At 45.8% G+C, this 26429-nt stretch overlaps 2 protein-coding genes and 1 long non-coding RNA gene across 17 annotated transcripts in view; 2 read left to right on the top strand and 1 right to left on the bottom strand.

Moving 5' to 3' along the window:
* dcp1b (decapping mRNA 1B) overlaps positions 1 to 9631 on the bottom strand; it is a 35561-nt gene extending 25930 nt beyond the window's left edge. For 2 of the 3 annotated variants that reach the window (XR_008132869.1, XM_052516510.1), the window contains exons 1-3: positions 9214 to 9631; positions 7207 to 7247; positions 1842 to 1969 (exon numbers count right to left, since the gene is read on the bottom strand). Coding sequence is in view for 2 of the 3 variants with exons in the window: in XM_052516510.1 (XP_052372470.1) it covers positions 1842 to 1969; positions 7207 to 7247; positions 9214 to 9372 (328 nt within the window). In the remaining variant the exon portion in view is untranslated. The remainder of the gene's footprint in view (positions 1 to 1841; positions 1970 to 7206; positions 7248 to 9213) is intronic. The other variant, XM_052516511.1, reaches the window with a different exon arrangement.
* The window catches only part of LOC127928924 (voltage-dependent L-type calcium channel subunit alpha-1C-like), a 202746-nt gene that overhangs the window by 4164 nt on the left and 172153 nt on the right, over positions 1 to 26429 (top strand). The window contains exon 1 of one of the 2 annotated variants that reach the window (XM_052516513.1): positions 13945 to 14744. The exons of the other annotated variant lie outside the window; for it this stretch is intronic. Coding sequence (XP_052372473.1) covers positions 14687 to 14744 — 58 coding nt within the window. The 5' untranslated portion in view covers positions 13945 to 14686. Of the gene's footprint in view, positions 1 to 13944; positions 14745 to 26429 lie in introns of those variants that run through there. 2 annotated transcript variants of the gene reach the window in all.
* On the top strand, positions 51 to 1890 carry LOC127928925 (uncharacterized). Of its 12 annotated transcripts, XR_008132883.1 has the most exons (4): positions 51 to 103; positions 760 to 855; positions 914 to 1087; positions 1166 to 1311. It is a non-coding gene; the product is annotated as an uncharacterized LOC127928925 (long non-coding RNA). The 12 variants fall into 12 exon arrangements; XR_008132874.1 differs by lacking the exons at positions 51 to 103; positions 760 to 855 and adding an exon at positions 197 to 257 and having other exon boundaries at positions 885 to 1087; positions 1166 to 1312; XR_008132877.1 differs by lacking the exons at positions 51 to 103; positions 914 to 1087; positions 1166 to 1311 and adding exons at positions 1427 to 1727; positions 1786 to 1890 and having other exon boundaries at positions 648 to 855.

Raw genomic sequence — 26429 nt, 5'->3', positions numbered from 1 at the left:
ACTGAATAGTGCAGGGGACTTACAACGAGGCCAGGTTCTGAGTAGGTAGGGTTGACAGCCCTGGTTCTATGTAGGTAGGGTTGACAGCCCTGGTTCTATGTAGGTAGGGTTAACAGCCCTGGTTCTATGTAGGTAGGGTTGACAGCCCTGGTTCTATGTAGGTAGATTGAATAGTGCAGGGGACTTACAGCGAGGCCAGGTTCTGAGTAGGTAGGGTTAACAGCCCAGGTTCTGAGTAGGTAGGGTTAACAGCCCAGGTTGTATGTAGGTAGGGTTAACAGCCCTGGTTCTAGTAGGTAGGGTTAACAGCCCTGGTTCTATGTAGGTAGGGTTAACAGCCCAGGTTGTATGTAGGTAGGGTTAACAGCCCTGGTTCTATGTAGGTAGGGTTAACAGCCCTGGTTCTATGTAGGTAGGGTTGACAGCCCTGGTTCTGATGTAGGTAGGGTTGACAGCCCTGGTTCTATGTAGGTAGGGTTAACAGCCCTGGTTCTATGTAGGTAGGGTTGACAGCCCTGGTTCTATGTAGGTAGGGTTAACAGCCCTGGTTCTATGTAGGTAGGGTTAACAGCCCTGGTTCTATGTAGGTAGACTGAATAGTGCAGGGGACTTACAGCAAGCCCAGAGGCCAGGTTCTGAGTAGGTAGGGTTGACAGCCCTGGTTCTATGTAGGTAGGGTTAACAGCCCTGGTTCTATGTAGGTAGGGTTAACAGCCCTGGTTCTATGTAGGTAGGGTTGACAGCCATGGTTCTATGTAGGTAGATTGAATAGTGCAGGCGACTTACAGCGAGGCCAGGTTCTGAGTAGGTAGGGTTAACAGCCCAGGTTCTGAGTAGGTAGGGTTAACAGCCCAGGTTCTGAGTAAGTAGGGTTAACAGCCCAGGTTCTGAGTAGGTAGGGTTAACAGCCCAGGTTCTGAGTAGGTAGGGTTAACAGCCCAGGTTCTGAGTAGGTAGGGTTAACAGCCCAGGTTCTGAGTAGGTAGGGTTAACAGCCCAGGTTCTGAGTAGGTAGGGTTAACAGCCCAGGTTCTGAGTAGGTAGGGTTAACAGCCCAGGTTCTGAGTAGGTAGGGTTAACAGCCCAGGTTCTAAGTAGGTAGGGTTAACAGCCCTGGTTCTATGTAGGTAGACTGAATAGTGCAGGGGACTTACAGCGAGCCCAGGTTCTGAGTAGGTAGGGTTAACAGCCCAGGTTCTGAGTAGGTAGGGTTAACAGCCCAGGTTCTGAGTAGGTAGGGTTAACAGCCCAGGTTCTGAGTAGGTAGGGTTAACAGCCCAGGTTCTGAGTAGGTAGGGTTAACAGCCCAGGTTCTGAGTAGGTAGGGTTAACAGCCCAGGTTCTGAGTAGGTAGGGTTAACAGCCCAGGTTCTGAGTAGGTAGGGTTAACAGCCCAGGTTCTGAGTAGGTAGGGTTAACAGCCCAGGTTCTGAGTAGGTAGGGTTAACAGCCCAGGTTCTGAGTAGGTAGGGTTAACAGCCCAGGTTCTGAGTAGGTAGGGTTAACAGCCCAGGTTCTGAGTAGGTAGGGTTAACAGCCCAGGTTCTGAGTAGGTAGGGTTAACAGCCCAGGTTCTGAGTAGGTAGGGTTAACAGCCCAGGTTCTGAGTAGGTAGGGTTAACAGCCCTGGTTCTAAGTAGGTGGGGTTAACAGCCCTGGTTCTAAGTAGGTAGGGTTAACAGCCCAGGTTCTGAGTAGGTAGGGTTGACAGCCCAGGTTCTGAGTAGGTAGGGTTAACAGCCCAGGTTCTGAGTAGGTAGGGTTAACAGCCCAGGTTCTGAGTAGGTAGGGTTAACAGCCCTGGTTCTATTTGGGTAGACTGAATAGTGCAGGGGACTTACAGCGAGCATTCCTGTAGAGCAGGAACGGATCCTGCAGCTGGAAGTCCAGGTCTTTAGTGATGGGTTCAGTCAGGTTCTCCATACTCAGCCTGTTCATTATGGTGAAGCCGTGTCTGGGAGATGCTAGCCTGAGGACAAACAGGAAGGCATGAATAGAAAGAGTTAACCTCTACAGGATCGGTGTCCATAAACCGGGACAGTTGTTGCTCAATAGGCGATAATGTGACTAGACTTTCCGGGACATAGACATGTCTTATATGGGCAGAAAGCTTCAATTATTGTTCATCTAACTGCAGTGTCCAATTTACAGTAGCTATTACAGAAAACAAATACCATGCTATTGTTGGAGCATAGTGCACAACAAAACACTTATCACTGCAACTGGTTTGATACATTCACCTCAGAAGGTAAACGGTGTACTGATCTGCTCTGATTTGTCATTCTGAGGGGCCCAGAGATAGAATGTAGTGTAGTTTAAATACATTTGTATATTAAAACGTAGGAACTGGCTTTACAGCTGTCTCTGGCTCCACACCTAGCCATCTAGATGTCTTTCTAATGTCGTTTATCTTTATTTAATTAGGCAAGTCAGTTAAGAACACATTCTTATTTTTAATGACGGGCTAGGAACAGTGGTTTAAATGCCTTGTTCAAGGGGCAGAACGACAGATTTTTACCTTGTCAGCTCGGGGATTCGATCTTGCAAACTTTGGGTTACTACTCCCAACGCTCTAACCACTAGGCTACCTGCCGCCCCATTAGCTTTCTGTAGGGAAGATAATGATCCATCATGTGTGACATTCCTGGGTGTGTAAACTTGTATTTTTTATTAGCATAGCATTTTTGTATGTTCTTTATAGTTATGTACTTGAAAATGTATAAATTTACCAATTTGGCACATTTGGGCAAACTCCTGGCTGACTTGATGCAAAATGTTGCGTAGTGAGGTAATTCTTCACTGGATCAGTCTAAATTACACCTAGGCTCCTATGTTAATGTCTGGCCTTTCTCTCGCATTTCAAAGATGGAATAAAACAATTATAGAAAAACACATGTTATTTTTGTTTATATTTTACCAGATCTAATGTGTTATATTCTCCTACATTCATTTCACATTTCCACAACCTTCAAAGTGTTTCCTTTCAAATGGTATCATGAATATGCATATCCTTGCTTCAGGTCCTGAGCTACAGGCAGTTAGATTTGGGCATGTCATTTTTGGTGAAAGTTTTAAAAAAGGGGTCCGATCCTTAATTAAGGGACTTGACATTACACAGGCCTTATACCAGAGTTAATATTAAAGTACACAGGAGGGAGGTACTTTACATTACACAGGCCTTATACCAGAGTTAATATTAAAGTAGACAGGAGGGAGGTACTTTACATTACACAGGCCTTATACCAGAGTTAATATTAAAGTACACAGGAGGGAGGTACTTGACATTACACAGGCCTTATACCAGAGTAAATATTAAAGTACACAGGAGGGAGGTACTTGACATTACACAGGCCTTATACCAGAGTAAATATTAAAGTACACAGGAGGGAGGTACTTGACATTACACAGGCCTTATACCAGAGTTAATATTAAAGTAGACAGGAGGGAGGTACTTGACATTACACAGGCCTTATACCAGAGTTAATATTAAAGTAGACAGGAGGGAGGTACTTGACATTACACAGGCCTTATACCAGAGTTAATATTAAAGTACACAGGAGGGAGGTACTTGACATTACACAGGCCTTATACCAGAGTTAATATTAAAGTACACAGGAGGGAGGTACTTGACATTACACAGGCCTTATACCAGAGTTAATATTAAAGTACACAGGAGGGAGGTACTTGACATTACACAGGCCTTATACCAGAGTTAATATTAAAGTAGACAGGAGGGAGGTACTTGACATTACACAGGCCTTATACCAGAGTTAATATTAAAGTACACAGGAGGGAGGTACTTGACATTACACAGGCCTTATACCAGAGTTAATATTAAAGTAGACAGGAGGGAGGTACTTGACATTACACAGGCCTTATACCAGAGTTAATATTAAAGTAGACAGGAGGGAGGTACTTGACATTACACAGGCCTTATACCAGAGTTAATATTAAAGTACACAGGAGGGAGGTACTTGACATTACACAGGCCTTATACCAGAGTTAATATTAAAGTACACAGGAGGGAGGTACTTTACATTACACAGGCCTTATACCAGAGTTAATATTAAAGTAGACAGGAGGGAGGTACTTGACATTACACAGGCCTTATACCAGAGTTAATATTAAAGTAGACAGGAGGGAGGTACTTGACATTACACAGGCCTTATACCAGAGTAAATATTAAAGTACACAGGAGGGAGGTACTTGACATTACACAGGCCTTATACCAGAGTTAATATTAAAGTAGACAGGAGGGAGGTACTTGACATTACACAGGCCTTATACCAGAGTTAATATTAAAGTATACCACAGGCCTTATACCAGAGTTAATATTAAAGTACACAGGAGGGAGGTACTTGACATTACACAGGCCTTATACCAGAGTTAATATTAAAGTACACAGGAGGGAGGTACTTGACATTACACAGGCCTTATACCAGAGTTAATATTAAAGTAAGTACTTGACATTACACAGGAGGTACACAGAGGTACTTGACATTACACAGGCCTTATACCAGAGTTAATATTAAAGTACACAGGAGGGAGGTACTTGACATTACACAGGCCTTATACCAGAGTTAATATTAAAGTACAAGGAGGGAGGTACTTGACATTACACAGGCCTTATACCAGAGTTAATATTAAAGTAGACAGGAGGGAGGTACTTTACATTACACAGGCCTTATACCAGAGTTAATATTAAAGTACACAGGAGGGAGGTACTTGACATTACACAGGCCTTATACCAGAGTTAATATTAAAGTAGACAGGAGGGAGGTACTTGACATTACACAGGCCTTATACCAGAGTTAATAGCAAAGTACACAGGAGGGAGGTACTTGACATTACACAGGCCTTATACCAGAGTTAATATTAAAGTAGACAGGAGGGAGGTACTTGACATTACACAGGCCTTATACCAGAGTTAATAGCAAAGTACACAGGAGGGAGGTACTTGACATTACACAGGCCTTATACCAGAGTTAATATTAAAGTAGACAGGAGGGAGGTACTTGACATTACACAGGCCTTATACCAGAGTTAATATTAAAGTACACAGGAGGGAGGTACTTGACATTACACAGGCCTTATACCAGAGTTAATATTAAAGTACACAGGAGGGAGGTACTTTACATTACACAGGCCTTATACCAGAGTTAATATTAAAGTACACAGGAGGGAGGTACTTGACATTACACAGGCCTTATACCAGAGTAAATATTAAAGTACACAGGAGGGAGGTACTTGACATTACACAGGCCTTATACCAGAGTAAATATTAAAGTACACAGGAGGGAGGTACTTGACATTACACAGGCCTTATACCAGAGTTAATATTAAAGTACACAGGAGGGAGGTACTTGACATTACACAGGCCTTATACCAGAGTTAATATTAAAGTAGACAGGAGGGAGGTACTTGACATTACACAGGCCTTATACCAGAGTTAATATTAAAGTAGACAGGAGGGAGGTACTTGACATTACATACAAGTTGAATAACCAGTGTAAGGTGCTAACAGACTGGAAACCAACTGGTGACTACATGCACGCATCCCAGTTTGTGTATTTTCTCAGGAGAACAAGAACGACAGTGGTAATGTACATACAAGTAGGCCTACAAGGAAACAGACAGGTTCTACATGTCCAAGTAGGCCTACAAGGAAACAGAAAGGTTCTACATATTCAAGTAGTTCTACATACAAGAAAACAGAAAGGTTCTACATATTCAAGTAGTTCTACATACAAGAAAACAGAAAGGTTCTACATGTTCAAGTAGGCCTACAAGGAAACAGAAAGGTTCTACATGTTCAAGTAGGCCTACAAGGAAACAGAAAGGTTCTACATGTTCAAGTAGGCCTACAAGGAAACAGAAAGGTTCTACATGTTCAAGTAGGCCTACAAGGAAACAGAAAGGTTCTACATGTCCAAGTAGGCCTACAAGGAAACAGAAAGGTTCTACATGTTCAAGTAGGCCTACAAGGAAACAGAAAGGTTCTACATGTTCAAGTAGGCCTACAAGGAAACAGAAAGGTTCTACATGTTCAAGTAGGCCTACAAGGAAACAGAAAGGTTCTACATGTCCAAGTAGGCATACAAGGAAACAGAAAGGTTCTACATGTTCAAGTAGGCCTACAAGGAAACAGAAAGGTTCTACATGTCCAAGTAGGCCTACAAGGAAACAGAAAGGTTCTACATGTCCAAGTAGGGGTTACAAGGAAACAGAAAGGTAGTTCACTGGTTCTACATGTCCAAGTAGGCCTTTCTACATGTCCACTACATACAAGGAAACAGAAAGGTTCTACATGTCCAAGTAGGCCTACAAGGAAACAGACAGGTTCTACATATTCAAGTAGTTCTACATACAAGGAAACAGAAAGGTTCTACATGTCCAAGTAGGCCTACAAGAAAACAGAAAGGTTCTACATGTTCAAGTAGGCCTACAAGGAAACAGAAAGGTTCTACATGTTCAAGTAGGCATACATACAAGGAAACAGAATGGTTCTACATATTCAAGTAGTTCTACATACAAGGAAACAGAAAGGTTCTACATGTTCAAGCATAAAGGAAACAGAAAGGTTCTACATGTTCAAGTAGTTCTACATACAAGGAAACAGAAAGGTTCTACATGTCCAAGTAGGCATACAAGGAAACAGAAAGGTTCTACATGTCCAAGTAGGCCTACAAGGAAACAGAAAGGTTCTACATGTCCAAGTAGGCCTACAAGGAAACAGAAAGGTTCTACATGTCCAAGTAGGCCTACAAGGAAACAGAAAGGTTCTACATGTCCAAGTAGGCCTACAAGGCAACAGAATGGTGCTACATGTTTACGTCCTATTTCCTGGGTGGGATAGGGTGTGTGGAAGTAATCATGGCTCTTCAAGGTTACAGGCCATAATAGTCTACTCAGTGATAACCAATCTGTTCAAAGGGAGAGCTGACGTAGCTAACCCACTAAGCCCATTATATTTAACCTGATGGAGGCAGGCTTCTCAGCTCACCGCTGAAGTACACAGAGAATGGTCCCAAAATGGCACCCTATTCCCTATATAGTGCACTACACATTTGACTATGGGCCCTGGTCAAACGTGACGCACCATAAAGGGTATAGGGTGCCATTTGGGATGACCCCACCAACATTCAAAGCTCAGGGGGAAGTACATAGAGACAGTAATTAGCGGGCATCGTAAAAGACCCATCATACCTTGTATAGACAAACAGGGTCCCCTCCACATCAGTCTTCTCCTGCAAAACAACATACAGTAACTGATTCGGGTTGAGTTCATGAAAAGGGATTTGCTTGAACAGAGTCTTCATCGATCTCTCCTTAACATCCACAGCAAACTGTTACGTAGGCTGTGGGATATGAGGGTTATGAAGCCAACTGTTACGTAGGCTGTGGGATATGAGGGTTATGAAGCTAACTGTTACGTAGGCTGTGGGATATGAGGGTTATGAAGCTAACTGTTACGTAGGCTGTGGGATATGAGGGTTATGAAGCTAACTGTTACGTAGGCTGTGGGATATGAGGGTTATGAAGCCAACTGTTACGTAGGCTGTGGGATATGAGGGTTATGAAGCTAACTGTTACGTAGGCTGTGGGATATGAGGGTTATGAAGCAAACTTCTACCGGTGCCATGGTTTTACATCACTGACTATTTGGACCAATCATTATTTTGGGGTGCTCCTACACCTGCATATTTTATTTATTTATTTGTGAAAGGGGAGGGGTTAACCATCGTCACCCCCCCACCCTCAGAACCAAGTGGGCAATTCCACGATAACAGAATGATTCCGAGAGACAGATTTTTCACTTTAAAATGTACACCAAACAAACAAACAAAAAATGAATGACTGCAAAGTTAAACCACACAACTCTACACACAAAGAGAACACATTGACTTAAAGGAACAGATGCTAAGTTGGGGAACAGAATGACTGCACAAACAGCACAAACCGTCATTCTGTTAGTGTCAACAAACTTTGTACCTTGCATCAAGTAAATGTGTTTTTGTCAAATATTCTTAAAAATCATCCTCATCCATAGAGTTGTATGGTTTAACTTTGCAATCATTCATTTTGTGTGGCCAATGTGAAATGGCTAGCTAGTTAGCGGTGGTGCGCGCTAATAGTGTTTCAGTCGGTGACGTCACTCGCTCTGAGAGCTAGAAGTAGTTGTTCCCCTTTTGTGGAGCGATGGGTAACGATGCTTTGTGAGTGACTGGTTGATGTGTGCAGAGGGTCCCTGGTTCGGGGCGAGGAGAGGGACTGAAGCTGTACTGTTACATTTGTTTGGTGCACAATTTGTAAGTGATAAAAATCAGTTTCAACATCATTGTGTTACCTTGGAATTGACAGAATCCAGAAGCAAACACATCAGATTTGGTTTCCGGGTGGCTGATATTCACTGACCTAGTTAGCTACCATGTCAACATCTAGTCTTACAAACTAGTAGCGATGTGATAAATACTCTTGTCCACCACATCTAACAATAATAACTAGCTGGAGGGCAATGTGTACTATGTGCCCCGGTATGTGTGCGTTCGAGTTGTTGACCATGACGCGTTTCCATAGGAACCTCTGACTACATTTTGGATCAAGCATCAACCGACTCTGACTAAACTCTTGCTGTCTCATGTGAGTTTGAATCGGAGCTTCGTGGGCGACATGCCGCCTTCAAAACAACTGGGAACTCGGAAAATAAAATAAGAAACTTTGGGACTGGGGGAAAAAATCGATTTGAACGGTCATCCAACTCCGGACTAGAAATCACCGAGGTCATGATTTGACCTTGTATTTTCCCCGTTAGAAACGCGACATATTCATCAGCGACATCTCGAATGCAGATAGTGGGTCTGGCATTATTGCCAAGTTTAACGTGTTAGTCGGAACTAGATCATGTCCGACTCGTTAATAGGTTGGTTATACACGTGCCGCGTCCAACCAGTTAGCAAGTCGGACATTTGAGTTTCCTTGTTCCGACTGGGACGTGAAAGCGATATAGGGTGATGTTAGCTAGCTAGCTTTCTAGCTTCTTTGAATAATAGCTATGGCTAGCCACATCTCCCAAAACCACCACGTGAATTCAACCTGGCAAACTAGTTTATAATTTGGCATCCATATCAGGCCGTTAAGATGTTACTTAACATGCAACTTTGTTGAAAGGAGAAGGGAGCGCGAACAGAGCAGCGGTAGCATCCCTTAACTCACCCATTCATTTGATCGGTTGTTGAAAGTATACAACGCCACTTGACTCGCAACATCTACAATGTTGTTGATGTAAGGATCTTGTCTTTGCAGGGCTGCGAGACTAATGTCCAAACCTTTAGCAGTGAGACAGGTGTTTCCACCCGATGAGCTTGCCGTCATTGTTCTCCTTGAGCTAGTTAGCTAGTGATGCTAACTGGCGCGTTATCGCGGGTGAAGGAATCTGTGACGGTTCCAAAGTAAAACGAAAACTATTGAAACTATCCCCGTTACAATACACTGTTATGAATTAAAATATTTAAAATAAATAATTAAAGAGAACATATAAGTGAATTGTAACTGTTCGGTACACCATCAACAGCTCACTTGACAGCAGCCATGTTTCGTCGAACAGATTGTAAACAATTAGGCACGATGAGTTGAGCGTAGATGGCTATAAGGAACGTTAATCAATCTCGAGAAATAGATTGACCGCTTCATCAGGCCGAAGCAGATGATGATGATGAATGATATTTATTGGCCAGGCATGTTACACCAAAATTATGACTTTGACATCTTGTTAGAATCCATCGTTGAATCCATTGAATTCCATTTTGTTCTGAAATGTTTACTTCAACGTCACTTTTATATCGGTCTGAAAAATCAGATTCGTTATTTTGTTAATTAGTCGAGTTAATACGTTGTTTAGCAGATACTTACTATTTGGCACATATCATAGACTTGAAAATGTCTGCTGCCCAAATTGATGGAAAAAAACTATGCAGTCTGCAATGGTGGCTCTAGAGGGCGCTACTTCCTTTGAAAAACGTTTTCTTTTTTATTTACCCCAATGCTGCCGCCTTTTTCTTGGGTACGGAGCTAGGCTATATTTAGTGTGTAATATCAATGACAAGCGATTCAACACTTAGTTATATATGTTTCTATGGATAGATTGTGATTCTGGCAGTGCCAGGGTTATTGATAGCCTATAGTGACCAAAGGTTTCACCTGAACAGCCATAGCACCATAAACAGTAGCATACCAGGCAGCCCTCGACATATCTTCATTACGCTGAATTTTTTAAAACCTAGTAGCAATGACTGTTTTTGGACAACTTTTGTGCTAGAAAGCTATATGGTCTAATCAAACTCATCCCCCAAACAGAATGTAGGTGACCTGCAAACTCATCCCCCAAACAGAATGTAGGTGACCTGCAAACTCTTCCCCCAAACAGAATGTAGGTGACCTGCAAACTCTTCCCCCAAACAGAATGTAGGTGACCTGCAAACTCATCCCCCAAACAGAATGTAGGTGACCTGCAAACTCATCCCCCAAACAGAATGTAGGTGACCTGCAAACTCATCCCCCAAACAGAATGTAGGTGACCTGCAAACTCATCCCCCAAACAGAATGTAGGTGACCTGCAAACTCATCCCCCAAACAGAATGTAGGTGACCTGCAAACTCATCCCCCAAACAGAATGTAGGTGACCTGCAAACTCATCCCCCAAACAGAATGTAGGTGACCTGCAAACTCATCCCCCAAACAGAATGTAGGTGACCTGCAAACTTATTTCCTTCATCTCATCTAACAATTTTTCAGACACAGTCAGAGATCCATTAGGTGACCTGTCAAACTCATGGTTGGTGGGAAAGAGAGAATGGGAGGTGACCTGGTTCAAGAACCAGTAAGGCCCCCAAACAGAATGTAGGTGACCTGATGATGGTTGGTGGGAGAACTCATCCCCTGTGACTGATGGTTGGTGGGAGAAGAGAGGAGGGATGGGATGGGATGGGGAGCTGGTTCTCAGAACCAGTAGGGCCCTGTGTCTGTGACTGATGGTTTGGGAGAAGAGAGGAGGGATGGGATGGGATGGGGAGCTGGTTCCCCAGAACCAGTAGGGCCCTGTGTCTGTGACTGATGGTTGGTGGGAGAAGAGAGGATGGATGGGATGGGGACCTGGTTCAGAACCAGTAGGGCCCTGTGTCTGTGACTGATGGTTGGTGGGAGAAGAGAGGAGGGATGGGATGGGGAGCTGGTTCCAGAACCAGTAGGGACCTGTGTCTGTGACTGATGGTTGGTGGGAGAAGAGAGGAGGGAGGTGATGGGGAGCTGGTTCCCCCAGAACCAGAATGGCCCGGTAGGTGACTGATGGTTGGTGGGAGAAGACAGAATGGGATGGGATGGGGAGCTGGTTCTCAGAACCAGTAGGGCCCTGTCTGTGACTGATGGTTGGTGGGAAAGAGAGGATGGGATGGGATGGGAGCTGGTTCCCAGAACCAGAATGGCCCTGTGTCTGTGACTGATGGTTGGTGGGAGAAGAGAGGATGGATGGGATGGGATGAGCTGGTTCTCAGAAACTCTCCCCCAAACAGGGCCCGGTGTCTGTGACTGGTCCCCCAAACAGAGGAGGGATGGGATGGGGAGCTGGTTCTCAGAACCAGTAGGGCCCGAATGTCTGTGACTGATGGTTGGTGGGAGAAAGAGAGGGATGGGATGGGATGGGGAGCTGGTTCAAACCAGTCCCCCTGTGACAGAATGGGGATGTTCTCAGAACCAGTAGGGACCTGTCTGTGACTGATGGTTGGTGGGAGAAGAGAGGATAGGGATGGGATGGGGAGCTGGTTCTTAAACCAGTAGGGCCCTGTCTGTGACTGATGGTTGGTGGGAGAAACAGGAGGGATGGGATGGGATGGGGAGCTGGTTCAAACCATAGGGCCCTGTGTCTGTGACTGATGGTTGGTGGGAGAAGAGAGGAAATGGGATGGGGAGCTGGTTCAGAACTGTAGGGCCCGGTGTCTGTGACTGATGGTTGGTGGGAGAAGAGAATGGATGGGATGGGATGGGGAGCTGGTTCCCAGAACCAGTAGGGCCCGGTGTCTGTGACTGATGGTTGGTGGGAGAAGAGAGAGGGATGGGATGGTGATGGGGAGCTGGTTCAAACCAGTAGGGCCTTCATCTTATCTGATGGTTCTTCAGAAGATCCAGTAGGGCCCGGTGGTGACTGATGGTGGGGGAGAAGAACCAGTAGGATGGTTGGTGGGAGGAGAGGGATGGGATGGGATGGGGAGCTGGTTCTCAGAACCAGTAGGGCCCGGTGTCTGTGACTGATGGTTGGTGGGAGAAGAGAGGAGGGATGGGATGGGATGGGGAGCTGGTTCTCAGAACCAGTAGGGCCCGGTGTCTGTGACTGATGGTTGGTGGGAGAAGAGAGGAGGGATGGGATGGGATGGGGAGCTGGTTCTCAGAACCAGTAGGGCCCGGTGTCTGTGACTGATGGTTGGTGGGAGAAGAGAGGAGGGATGGGATGGGATGGGGAGCTGGTTCTCAGAACCAGTAGGGCCCGGTGTCTGTGACTGATGGTTGGTGGGAGAAGAGAGGAGGGATGGGATGGGATGGGGAGCTGGTTCTCAGAACCAGTAGGGCCCTGTGTCTGTGACTGATGGTTGGTGGGAGAAGAGAGGAGGGATGGGATGGGGAGCTGGTTCTCAGAACCAGTAGGGCCCGGTGTCTGTGACTGATGGTTGGTGGGAGAAGAGAGGAGGGATGGGATGGGATGGGGAGCTGGTTCTCAGAACCAGTAGGGCCCGGTGTCTGTGACTGATGGTTGGTGGGAGAAGAGAGGAGGGATGGGATGGGATGGGGAGCTGGTTCTCAGAACCAGTAGGGCCCGGTGTCTGTGACTGATGGTTGGTGGGAGAAGAGAGGAGGGATGGGATGGGATGGGGAGCTGGTTCTCAGAACCAGTAGGGCCCGGTGTCTGTGACTGATGGTTGGTGGGAGAAGAGAGGAGGGATGGGATGGGATGGGGAGCTGGTTCTCAGAACCAGTAGGGCCCGGTGTCATAGACGGGACAATAACTCATATGGCAAACACAGCACAGCAGCATCCAGTCTGCCTCCCAAGTGACAAACCACTGAGGGAATAGAGGTCTATTTTGGACAAAGCCAGAGTACTCTATCCCCATCCTTAGTTCCCACGACCTGCACTAAAATGCCAGTCCCTCTATCTGGCTCGTTTTAAACACAACGCCAAGTTGACCTGGGACATTTATAGACTGAGGTCGATTATGTAATAGTTTCTCCAAACGGAACAATCTTTTGAGGACTCAAGGATTTTTCATTGCAGTGCTCTGCTGTGGTCATTATCAGGGTAGGGCCCTGAACGTCGTTCTCGACGTGAATGAGATGGGGTTGCATATACTGTATACTGTCTTATTTTCTATTTGAATATCGCGACATAACCTATTTGTTTCTGGCCTATAGGGATTCACTTGTAATGGTGGTTGTATCTGTGTAACACGTTCGTGCCGAATCAAATTGAGCATGTTTTCCGTTTCCCATCTGGGTGTAAACATTACGCATATTTTGGCCACGTTTGACGCGCGTAAAATCGAGGTCTTGGAAATAAAAATGTAGCCGACTAAGGTGTAAACGTAATTATCTTCCATCGGCTTCCCATAAATGTGTATATTAAGCCACTAAGGCATTTTAAAAAACTGCATGTTTACAAACTGGTTAGCCTGCTATTGTCAGTGATACAGGTCTCACGCTTTGGGATTGAATCCATCCAGATATAATTCAATTCAGGTTTAACAGATTTCCTCCTTCCTTCTTACATCCTCCAGAAATCAAAGCACAAGCCCTATCTGACTTCACTGTGATTATTTAGCTCCCTCTCCAGAGATAGCAAGTCTGGAAAATCATGGACGGTTTACTCTGTTTTCTAACGTTGTAACAGGCTAACATCTGGAACCAGTCAGATCGTCTACAGGGGAGGGGGCTTGGTCGTCACCCCCCTCTCTCTTGTGCGCTCTCCCTCTCTTTCCTCTCACCAGACAATATCACTGCAGAAAGGTACAAGCGGCCGCTCTCCACAGGGCTATTGAACAACTCCCGTTTCGGACGATTTTGGCCTGGAATTCATGACAGAAAGTATCTGTAAATGAGGCACGCCACGTGTATTTGCCTGTTTTTTGGACAGCATTTGGTGGAATCGATCCTATTGGATGATTTAACCCTGTGTGAGCAGCAGTTCTGGAATATAGATCTTTTTTTTGTTGCGCTGAGAGCTTGAATCTTTGCTTCTATTCCTTTTACGGCATCAGTGACAGCGCGCGGGGTTTGGTGTCATTGGTCCGGCTTTTGATGTTCCCTATTTAAAACATCTGCGGGCAAATTGATAGGATTTTGATTAATAGGTAGGCTAGCAGCAAATGGTGCTAGTGCCATGTTTCTTAGGTAGGGCCCGGATGTTCCGAGGATGCACTGGTTCGTCTTCTTAGGTGGTTCAAGCGAATATCTATTTATGTGTTCCAACTCCAGAATGGGGATCAGGTAATATTTACTGAAACGCAACAAAAAAAAGGAATATCGAAAGCTGTCCGGGCGTTATTCTTTTTTTATTTTCCTTCTCTTTGGTTTCTCTTTTTTCTTCCTCTCTACTCCTTTTACAAGCCTTTTCTCCATTCACCTACGGATAAAGCTGGACCACATTTATGGTAAATGAAAGCAAAAACATGTACATACCAGAGGACACCCTTGAGAACCATCAAGGTAAGGCTTTGTTTGATATTCAGTTGTTTTCAAGCTGTGTGTGTGTCTGTGTTGTTGGGGAGATGCATGATATTTATTCTGGTCTGGGTTGGAGACGGAATGGCTTGTTACCTTCTCTTTTAAACAGATGAACATATGACACAAACCATAACGGGTTATTGGAAGTGTCAATGCGTTTTCACAGTTGTATCTGCATACATCCAGGCAGCCGTAGTTCGGTTAGCCTAGCAGCAACAGATCATCATCATTATTATTAGCCGACAGGTAAACCAACGGACTAACACATGATCGCACCCCTATTGGATAAATATGGTTTCACACATGCATTTTACCCGAATGACAATGTTGTAATCGTTTACAAACTTGTGGATCGATTCAGTTGTAATGCTTGGAGCATTCAAATCAAGCCCGTTTACAGGATACAATGGAGGAAACGCACGGTCTGAGTTCATGCACTAAATGATAGCCCACTGATGCGCATCGATATGTTCGATCACCTATCGATTCATTTATCATGGATCGATGCTCGCGTGTGAAACGTATAGGGCTAAAGTAGGTTACATGTCATTTGCATTCATGGACAAGACATGGCACATGAACAGGTTAGTTTAGGGATTTATAATCTAGTTAAAGTCACAGGCTATGCGCAGGGCCTCAATTGTCATCAGACTAGAATCTATATTTTGGGATTTTGCGTTTAAAATCTCAAACAAGATACGGATAACGTGGGACATATTTACGTTGAATATGCATCAAGCAATAGCCTATAGGCCTATTCTGATCCAGGGTCTGTCTGTTGCATGCATGTTGCGCAGTAGGCTATTTGACTCTTCCCACGTTGAGCTGAGCATTACTAACTCACAACAGTGGCTAAATCACTACAGTGTCCTTAGGCTATATGACGAAATAGCCTACAATGCAGTGATTTACTAGATCATTGTCTTAACTTGTGATTACAAACTACGGAGTAGGTTATAGTTGCCTTGTCCTTTATCCGTGCCACCGACACCGTGGCGTCAGCAGAGAGAGGAGGGGCGGGGGCCCATAGCAACAGAGAGAGAGAGAGAGAGAGTGCTCGAGCTGCGAGCAGCAGACGGTGGTCTCGTACATGGAACCCTGCCTAAGCTTGTGCCTCAGCATATGTGGCGCAGCAGTTGATTGGTTTTGTCTCAGAGTATAACTATTACATAGCCTACATATCATCTTGGTGTCAACCCCCTGACACTCGCTATTCATATTTGTTATCTGTCTCATAGGAAGCGTATTGGTCATAGCAGTCTCCATTGCGTAACGCAGCATCACACATGGGGATTCCTCTGATAATATTTCTGCATCGATGGCTGGTTGTTGTTGACCGATACTATTATGTCAACTTTAGCAAACTCGTAACGAAATGTAGTCCAACTTTCCTCCTTGAATTGTAGCCTATAGGCTCTTTCATTCGCCATTAATTGTTGATTTGGTGCTCCCGGCATTGCGCAGCCTCGGGCGGCCTTTTCAGCACCATGGACAGGTGATCTGTGAGAGGCCGCCCTGCCATGACCTCCGTATCTGGGTGCCACACTGAACATGCCTGGGAAACCCATGGTGCTTCTTCTCTAATAGCCTGTTGTTGAAATAACCAACCTATTATTGTTATTATCATCAGATCCTGGTTTATTTGAATTCTCCGTCAGATGAGATCCACATCTATTCTCATGTTGTTGTTTTTACGCAACGAGCTCGAGCTTCCTTTTTTTCCAGAGGAAAAGTGGATAAGGCTCCTCGCTGCTAAATTCCGATTTGGTCCCAAATGACCCCATATTTTCTAGCGCACTATACATGGGATATGGTGCCGTCTGTCCTCTAACATCTCAGGTCACGGTCACGTGAACAACTGTTTGTTTGTTTTTTTCCCGCTGTTTTGCTGTTCTCGGCTTTGATTTTAAGTAGGTAGATTTTACGACCTCAGCTTTTATTCTCCCATACATTTAGCACATCATCGTGTTACATAGTGGGGTCACGGCCAAGTTGTATTATTTTACGAAAGTAAACGAAAGGACATCGGTTTTACAAGATGCAGCTTTTAGACTAGGCTGCTGTCGTTCCCGCGGTCTGATCTAGTCCTGCCTGTTGTCACACTACCTCGTGAGAGCGGCTCCTGCCCCCCTGCTAACCCAAGTGGCGTGGTTAGCCTTCGGGCTGGTGACCGCTTAATTCCGTTCAGTGTCCTTTCGTTTATTATTGATTACGGATTAGACTACATTCACTTGACCATTTCATTCGGTCAGCAGAGTAATCTTGAATGGACCACGCTTTGTAGGCCTATTGACGTTCTATTCAGTGCGACCTCAGTGCCATATGTCTTCGCCGATAAGCTACAGCTAGCCTATAGCATAGCAGATCAGGAGATGACCCATTACAGGTCAATAGAACCGTTGTCAGAGGTGTGAACCAGGCAGTTGTAAATATATATATATATATATATATTAGGCCAAACTCAGGAAGACTTGGAGTTCTGTTGATGTCAGACAGATAACATCACAGGCCTGTACATATTTCCTGATATTATTTATGCCTGAAATAAACTAGTGTGTGATGCGGTGAGGAAAATGTAGGCCAGTAGTGTAATGTACCAGTCAATCCTAATATAAACCTTATGTACCTTATTTGTGCATTAGAAGCTGAAGCTGGTTTGTTGTTATAGGAAGTATTGTCTCCACCTTTCTGTCCTCAGTGCTGATGTTGAACCTCTTAGGCCTACCACCTCTGTGTGCAGGGTGGGTGTGTGTGTGTACGGTGTGTACGGTGTATGTGTACGGTGTGTGTGTACGGTGTGTGTGTACGTGTGTGTGTGTACGGTGTGTGTGTACGGTGTGTGTGTGTGTGTGTGTGTGTGTGTGTGTGTGTGTGTGTGTGTGTGTACAGTGTGTGTATGGTGTGTGTGTGTGTGTACAGTGTGTGTACAGTGTGTGTGTACGGTGTGTGTGTGTACAGTGTGTGTGTACAGTGTGTGTATGGTGTGTGTGTGTACAGTGTGTGTGTACAGTGTGTGTATGGTGTGTGTGTGTGTACAGTGTGTGTATGGTGTGTGTGTGTGTGTGTGTACGGTGTGTGTACAGTGTGTGTGTGTACGGTGTGTGTATGTTTGGTGTGTGTGTTCAAAATCAAATCAAATTGATGTATGTGTTTGTGTACCTCTTGGCTTCACCACTTTAGAAGCAGTAAACTATAGAGCTGTCTGTCATTACAGTACACTATGGTCCTACAGTAGTGAGAGCTGTCTGTCATTACAGTACACTATGGTCCCACAGTAGTGAGAGCTGTCTGTCATTACAGTACACTATGGTCCCACAGTAGTGAGAGCTGTCTGTCATTACAGTACACTATGGTCCCAGTCAGTAGTGAGAGCTGTCTGTCATTACAGTACACTATGGTCCCACAGTAGTGAGAGCTGTCTGTCATTACAGTACACTATGGTCCCAGTCAGTAGTGAGAGCTGTCTGTCATTACAGTACACTCAAAGTCTGTCTGTCATTAAGTTGATAGTGAGAGCTGTCTGTCATTACAGTGTCCCAGTCAGTAGTGAGAGCTGTCTGTCATTACAGTACACTATGGTCCCACAGTAGTGAGCTGTCTGTCATTACAGTACACTACTTTAGTCAGTAGTGAGAGCTGTCTGTCAGTAAGTAGTGAGAGCTGTCTGTCATTACAGTACACTATGGTCCCACAGTAGTGAGAGCTGTCTGTCATTACAGTACACTATGGTCCTACAGTAGTGAGAGCTGTCTGTCATTACAGTACACTATGGTCCCACAGTAGTGAGAGCTGTCTGTCATTACAGTACACTATGGTCCCACAGTAGTGAGAGCTGTCTGTCATTACAGTACACTATGGTCCCACAGTAGTGAGAGCTGTCTGTCATTACAGTACACTGGTCCCATAGGAGAGCTGTCTGTCATTACAGTACACTATGGTCCCAGTGAGAGCTGTCTGTCATTACAGTACACTATGGTCCCACAGTAGTGAGAGCTGTCTGTCAGTACACTATGGTCCCAGAGTAGAGAGCTGTCTGTCATTACAGTACACTATGGTCCCACAGTAGTGAGAGCTGTCTGTCATTACAGTACACTATGGTCCCAGTCAGTAGTGAGAGCTGTCCCAGTCAGTCATTACAGTACACTATGGTCCCACAGTAGTGAGATTACAGTACTGTCTGTCATTACAGTACACTATGGTCCTACAGTAGTGAGCTGTCTGTCAGTACTGTCTGTCATTACAGTACACTATGGTCCCAGTAGTGAGAGCTGTCTGTCATTACAGTACACTATGGTCCCAGTCAGTAGTGAGAGCTGTCTGTCATTACAGTACACTATGGTCCCACAGTAGTGAGAGCTGTCTGTCATTACAGTACACTATGGTCCCAGTCAGTAGTGAGAGCTGTCTGTCATTACAGTAGTCCTACAGTAGTGAGAGCTGTCTGTCATTACAGTACACTATGGTCCCAGTCAGTAGTGAGAGCTGTCTGTCATTACAGTACACTATGGTCCCACAGTAGTGAGAGCTGTCTGTCATTACAGTACTGGTCCCAGTCTGTCTGTCATTACAGTACACCTATGGTCCATTACAGTACACTATGGTAGTGAGCTGTCTGTCATTACAGTACACTATGGTCCTACAGTAGTGAGAGCTGTCTGTCATTACAGTACACTATGGTCCCAGTCAGTAGTGAGAGCTGTCTGTCATTACAGTACACTATGGTCCCAGTCAGTAGTGAGAGCTGTCTGTCATTACAGTACACTATGGTCCTACAGTAGTGAGAGCTGTCTGTCATTACAGTACACTATGGTCCCAGTCAGTAGTGAGAGTTGTCTGTCATTACAGTACACTATGGTCCTACAGTAGTGAGAGCTGTCTGTCATTACAGCACATTATGGTCCCAGTCAGCCTATGTAATCAGAGACCCACCATTTTCCCCACAAGCTACCTACCAGAGTGAGAGCTCTGTCATTACAGTACACACACACTATGTTCCTCTATTCTCATTACAGGGGCCTGTCATTACAGTAACTATGGTCCTACAGTAGTGAGAGCCTGTCATTACAAAATGGTCCCAGTCAGCCTTTTCCCCAATTTTCCCACAAGCTACCTACCAGACTCTCTCATACACACACATGTTCCTCTATTCTCTTGGGGCCCTCAAATAAATTCCCATTCAAAATCCTATTTTCCCTAACCCATAACCCTAACCCTGACGCTAAACCTAACCACTAACCCCTTACCCTAACCCTAATTATAACCCTGATTATAACCCTAAACCTAACCACTAACCCTAATTATAACCCCAAGCACTAACCCCTTACCCTAACCCTAACCCTTTACCCTAACCATAACCCTAAACCTGGTGCAATCAATTACCTTCAGAAGTCACATAATTAGTTAAAGTTAAGTCCACCTGTGTGAAATCTATATGTCACATGATCTGTCACATGATTTCAGTATATATACACCTGTTCTGAAAGGCCTCAGAGTCTGCAACACCCCTAAACAAGGGGCACCACAAAGCAAGCAGCACCATGAAGACCAAGGAGCTCTCCAAACAGGTCAGGGACAAAGTTGTGGAGAAGTACAGATCAGGGTTGGGTTATAAAAAAATATCAGAAACTTTGAACATCCCACAGAGTACCATTAAATCCTTTATTAAAAAATTGAAAGAATATGGCACCACAACAAACCTGCCAAGAGAGGGCCGCCCACCAAAACTCATGAACCAGGCAAGGAGGGCATTAATCAAAGAGGCAACAAAGAGACCAAAGATAACCCTGAAGGAGCTGCAAAGCTCCACAGCGGAGATTGGAGTATCTGTCCATAGGACCAATTTAAGCCGTACACTCCACCTACCTGGCTTTATGGAAGAGAGACAGAAAAAAGCCATTGCTTAAAGAAAAAAATAAGCAAACACGTTTGGTGTTCGCCAAAAGGCATGTGGAAGACTCCCCAAAAATATGGAAGAAGGTACTCTGGTCAGATAAGACTAAAATTGAGCTTTTTGGCCATCTAGGAAAACGCTATGGCTGGAGCAAACCCAACACCTCTCATCACCCCGAGTACAGCATCCCCACAGTGAGCATGGGGGTGTCAGTATCATGCTGTGGGGATGTTTTTCATTGGCATGGACTGGGAAACTGGTCAGAATTGAATAAATGATGGCTGGCTCTAAATACAGGGAAATTCTTGAGGGAAACCTGTCAGTCTTCCAGAGATTTGAGACTGGGATGGAGGTGCACCTTCCAGCAGGACAATGACCCTAAGCAAACTGCTAAAGCAACACTTGAGTGGTTTAAGGGGAACCATTTAAATGTCTTGGAATGGCCTAGTCAAAGCCCAGAACTCAATTCAATTGAGAATCCATGGTATGACCTAAAGATTGCTGTACATCAGTGGAACCCATCCAACTTGAAGGAGCTGGAGCAGTTTTGCCTGGAAGAATGGGCAAAAATCCCAGTGGCTAGATGTGCCAAGCTGATAGAGACATACCCCAAGAGACTTGCAGCTGTAATTGCTGCAAAAGGCGGCTCTACAAAGTATTGACTGTGGGGGGATGGGGGGTGAATAGTTATGCACGCTCAGTATTTGCACGCTTAGTATTTTCAAAGTGGTAGGCATGTTGTGTAAATCAAATGATACAAACTTCCAAAAATCTATTTTAATTCCAGGTTGTAAGGCAACAAATAGGATAAATGCCAAGGGGGGTGAATACTTTTGCAAGCCACTGTACCTGCCAGACTCATATCCTATGCATTATCGTTTGTTATTGGTGTTAATGTATTTCTGATGGGTCTCTGACTGGACCAGCTCCAACACACCATTGGGGGTGTCTGACTGGACCAGCTCCAACACACCATGGGGGGTCTCTGAGTTACTGGACCAGCTCCAACACACCATGGGGGTGTCTGACTGGACCAGCTCCAACACACCATGGGGGTCTCTGACTGGACCAGCTCCAACACACTATGGGGGGTCTCTGACTGGACCAGCTCCAACACACCATGGGGGTCTCTGACTGGACCAGCTCCAACACACCATGGGGGTCTCTGACTGGACCAGCTCCAACACACCATGGGGGTGTCTGACTGGACCAGCTCCAACACACCATGGGGGTCTCTGACTGGACCAGCTCCAACACACCATGGGGGTCTCTGACTGGACCAGCTCCAACACACCATGGGGGTCTCTGACTGGACCAGCTCCAACACACCATGGGGGGTCTGACTGGACCAGCTCCAACACACCATGGGGGTCTCTGACTGGACCAGCTCCAACACACCATGGGGGGTCTGAGTGGACCAGCTCCAACACACCATGGGGGGTCTGACTGGACCAGCTCCAACACACCATGGGGGGTCTGACTGGACCAGCTCTAACACACCATGGGGGGCTCTGACTGGACCAGCTCCAACACACCATGGGGGGTCTGACTGGACCAGCTCCAACACACCATGGGGGTCTCTGACTGGACCAGCTCCAACACACCATGGGGTGTCTCTGACTGAACCAGCTCTAACACACCATGGGGGGTCTCTGAGTTACTGGACCAGCTCCAACACACCATGGGGGTCTCTGACTGGACCAGCTCCAACACACCATGGGGGGTCTCTGACTGGACCAGCTCCAACACACCATTGGGGGTCTCTGACTGGACCAGCTCCAACACACCATGGGGGTCTCTGACTGGACCAGCTCCAACACACCATGGGGGGTCTCTGACTGGACCAGCTCCAACACACCATGGGGGTCTCTGACTGGACCAGCTCCAACACACCATGGGGGTCTCTGACTGGACCAGCTCCAACACACCATGGGGGTCTCTGAGTGACTGGACCAGCTCCAACACACCATGGGGGTCTCTGACTGGACCAGCTCCAACACACCATGGGGGTCTCTGACTGGACCAGCTCCAACACACCATGGGGGTCTCTGACTGGACCAGCTCCAACACACCATGGGGGTCTCTGAGTTACTGGACCAGCTCCAACACACCATGGGGGTCTCTGACTGGACCAGCTCCAACACACCATGGGGGGTCTCTGACTGGACCAGCTCCAACACACCATGGGGGTCTCTGACTGGACCAGCTCCATCACATTACCATTATTAAAGCAATAGTAGTGGACCAGTCAACATGACTGAGAAGACACATTACCTGGTAGTGGACCAGTGTCAACATGACTGAGAAGACACATGACCTGGTAGTGGACCAGTGTCAACATGACTGAGAAGACACATGACCTGGTAGTGGACCAGTGTCAACATGACTGAGAAGACACATGACCTGGTAGTGGACCAGTGTCAACATGACTGAGAAGACACATGACCTGGTAGTAGACCAGTGTCAACATGACTGAGAAGACACATGACCTGGTAGTGGACCAGTGTCAACATGACTGAGAAGACACATGACCTGGTAGTGGACCAGTGTCAACATGACTGAGAAGACACATGACCTGGTAGTAGACCAGTGTCAACATGACTGAGAAGACACATGACCTGGTAGTGGACCAGTGTCAACATGACTGAGAAGACACATGACCTGGTAGTGGACCAGTGTCAACATGACTGAGAAGACACATGACCTGGTAGTAGACCAGTGTCAACATGACTGAAAGACACATGACCTGGTAGTGGACCAGTGTCAACATGACTGAGAAGACACATGACCTGGTAGTGGACCAGTGTCAACATGACTGAGAAGACACATGACCTGGTAGTGGACCAGTGTCAACATGACTGAGAAGACACATGACCTGGTAGTAGACCAGTGTCAACATGACTGAGAAGACACATGACCTGGTAGTGGACCAGTATCAACATGACTGAGAAGACACATGACCTGGTAGTGGACCAGTGTCAACATGACTGAGAAGACACATGACCTGGTAGTAGACCAGTGTCAACATGACTGAGAAGACACATGACCTGGTAGTGGATCAGTGTCAACATGGCTGAGAAGACACATGACCTGGTAGTGGATCAGTGTCAACATGACTGAGAAGACACATTACCTGGTAGTGGACCAGTGTCAACATGACTGAGAAGACACATGACCTGGTAGTGGACCAGTCAACATGACTGAGAAGACACATGACCTGGTAGTAGACCAGTGTCAACATGACTGAGAAGACACATGACCTGGTAGTGGACCAGTGTCAACATGACTGAGAAGACACATGACCTGGTAGTGGACCAGTGTCAACATGACTGAGAAGACACATGACCTGGTAGTGGACCAGTGTCAACATGACTGAGAAGACACATGACGTGATATGAAAGACAAAACAAAACCAGATGGGAAATATTATCAACATTACTTTGCACTTTTCACTGGCTGTCCCTCAGGTTGTGGCAGGAAGACACATATTTGGCTGCCAAAACTGCACATTTTGGCTTTTCACCCAATAAATATTAGATGTTTTCTTCATCTTCATCTTTTATAGTTTCAAATTCTTTGTATTGAATTATAATTTTGGGAAAGAAATATTATCTTAGGTCTGAGTATTTGTCACAGTCTCTCTCTGTCTCTCTCTCTCTCTCTCTCTCTCTCTCTCTCTCTCTCTCTCTCTCTCTCTCTCTCTCTCTCTCTCTCTCTCTCTCTCTCTCTCTCTCTCTCTCTCTCTCTCTTCTCTCTCTCTCTCTCTCTCTATATATACATATTTCTACTGCACTTGTCCCCTTTTCTCAGAATATAGGTCAGCAGCTTGGAGAGTGCACTTCAGGCTCCTTACGGCTCTGATAGCAGTGTGTATGACCATGTTATAGGTTACTGTCAGTATACAGTTCTACTCCACGTGCTCTTCATAGTTCCACTACATCCTGTCTCCTGTGTTACATCCTGTCTGATGTGTTACATCCTGTCTGATGTGTTACATCCTGTCTGATGTGTTACATCCTGTCTGATGTGTTACATCCTGTCTGATGTGTTACATCCTGTCTGATGTGTTACATCCTGTCTGATGTGTTACATCCTGTCTGATGTGTTACATCCTGTCTGATGTGTTACATCCTGTCTGATGTGTTACATCCTGTCTGATGTGTTACATCCTGTCTGATGTGTTACATCCTGTCTGATGTGTTATAATAACCTGAACAGTTTACTGGTCCATCCTCTCCTGTGTTACATCCTGTCTGATGTGTTACATCCTGTCTGATGTGTTACATCCTGTCTGATGTGTTACATCCTGTCTGATGTGTTACATCCTGTCTGATGTGTTACATCCTGTCTGATGTGTTACATCCTGTCTGATGTGTTACATCCTGTCTGATGTGTTCTACAGGGTTGATGTTAGTGATGTGTTATCAGATGGAATCAGATTGTGTGTGAGCGTGCATACGTGTGTGTGTGTGCGTGCGTGCGTGCGTGTGTGTGTGTGTGGTAGTTGTCTAGAATAAAGCATGTTGCAGTGAGCAGAAAGGCGGCTGCAGTGACATCATCAACAACAGACAGGGAGGGAGAAGGATGCAGTGACATCATCAACAACAGACAGGGAGGGAGAAGGATGCAGTGACATCATCAACAACAGACAGGGAGGGAGAAGGATACAGTGACATCATCAACAACAGACAGGGAGGGAGAAGGATGCAGTGACATCATCAACAACAGACAGGGAGGGAGAAGGATGCAGTGACATCATCAACAACAGACAGGGAGGGAGAAGGATGCAGTGACATCATCAACAACAGACTGTCTGACATCATCAACAGGGGAGGGAGAAGGATGCACATCATCAACAACAGACAGGGAGGGAGAAGGATGCAGTGACATCATCAACAACAGACAGGGAGGGAGAAGGATGCAGTGACATCATCAACAACAGACAGGGAGGGAGAAGGATGCAGTGACATCATCAACAACAGACAGGGAGGGAGAAGGATGCAGTGACATCATCAACAACAGACAGGGAGGGAGAAGGATGCAGTGACATCATCAACAACAGACAGGGAGGGAGAAGGATGCAGTGACATCATCAACAACAGACAGGGAGGGAGAAGGATGCAGTGACATCATCAACAACAGACAGGGAGGGAGAAGGATGCAGTGACATCATCAACAACAGACAGGGAGGGAGAAGGATGCAGTGACATCATCAACAACAGACAGGGAGGGAGAAGGATGCAGTGACATCATCAACAACAGACAGGGAGGGAGAAGGATGCAGTGACATCATCAACAACAGACAGGGAGGGAGAAGGATGCAGGGAACAGATCATTAACAACAACAGACAGGGAGGGAGAAGGATGCAGGGACATCATCAACAACAGACAGGGAGGGAGAAGGATGCAGGGAACACATCATTAACAACAACAGACAGGGAGGGAGAAGGATGCAGGGAACAGATCATCAACAACAACAGACAGGGAGGGAGAAGGATGCAGTGACATCATCAACAACAGACAGGGAGGGAGAAGGATGCAGGGAACACATCATCAACAACAGACAGGGAGGGAGAAGGATGCAGGGTCAACAACAACAGACAGGGAGGGAGAAGGATGCAGTGACATCATCAACAACAGACAGGGAGGGAGAAGGATGCAGGGAACACATCATTAACAACAACAGACAGGGAGGGAGAAGGATGCAGTGACATCATCAACAACAGACAGGGAGGGAGAAGGATGCAGTGACATCATCAACAACAGACAGGGAGGGA

Source organism: Oncorhynchus keta, unplaced genomic scaffold (assembly GCF_023373465.1).
Source record: "Oncorhynchus keta strain PuntledgeMale-10-30-2019 unplaced genomic scaffold, Oket_V2 Un_scaffold_5034_pilon_pilon, whole genome shotgun sequence".
NCBI lineage: Eukaryota > Metazoa > Chordata > Actinopteri > Salmoniformes > Salmonidae > Oncorhynchus > Oncorhynchus keta.
This window is presented reverse-complemented; position numbering and strand designations above follow the sequence as displayed.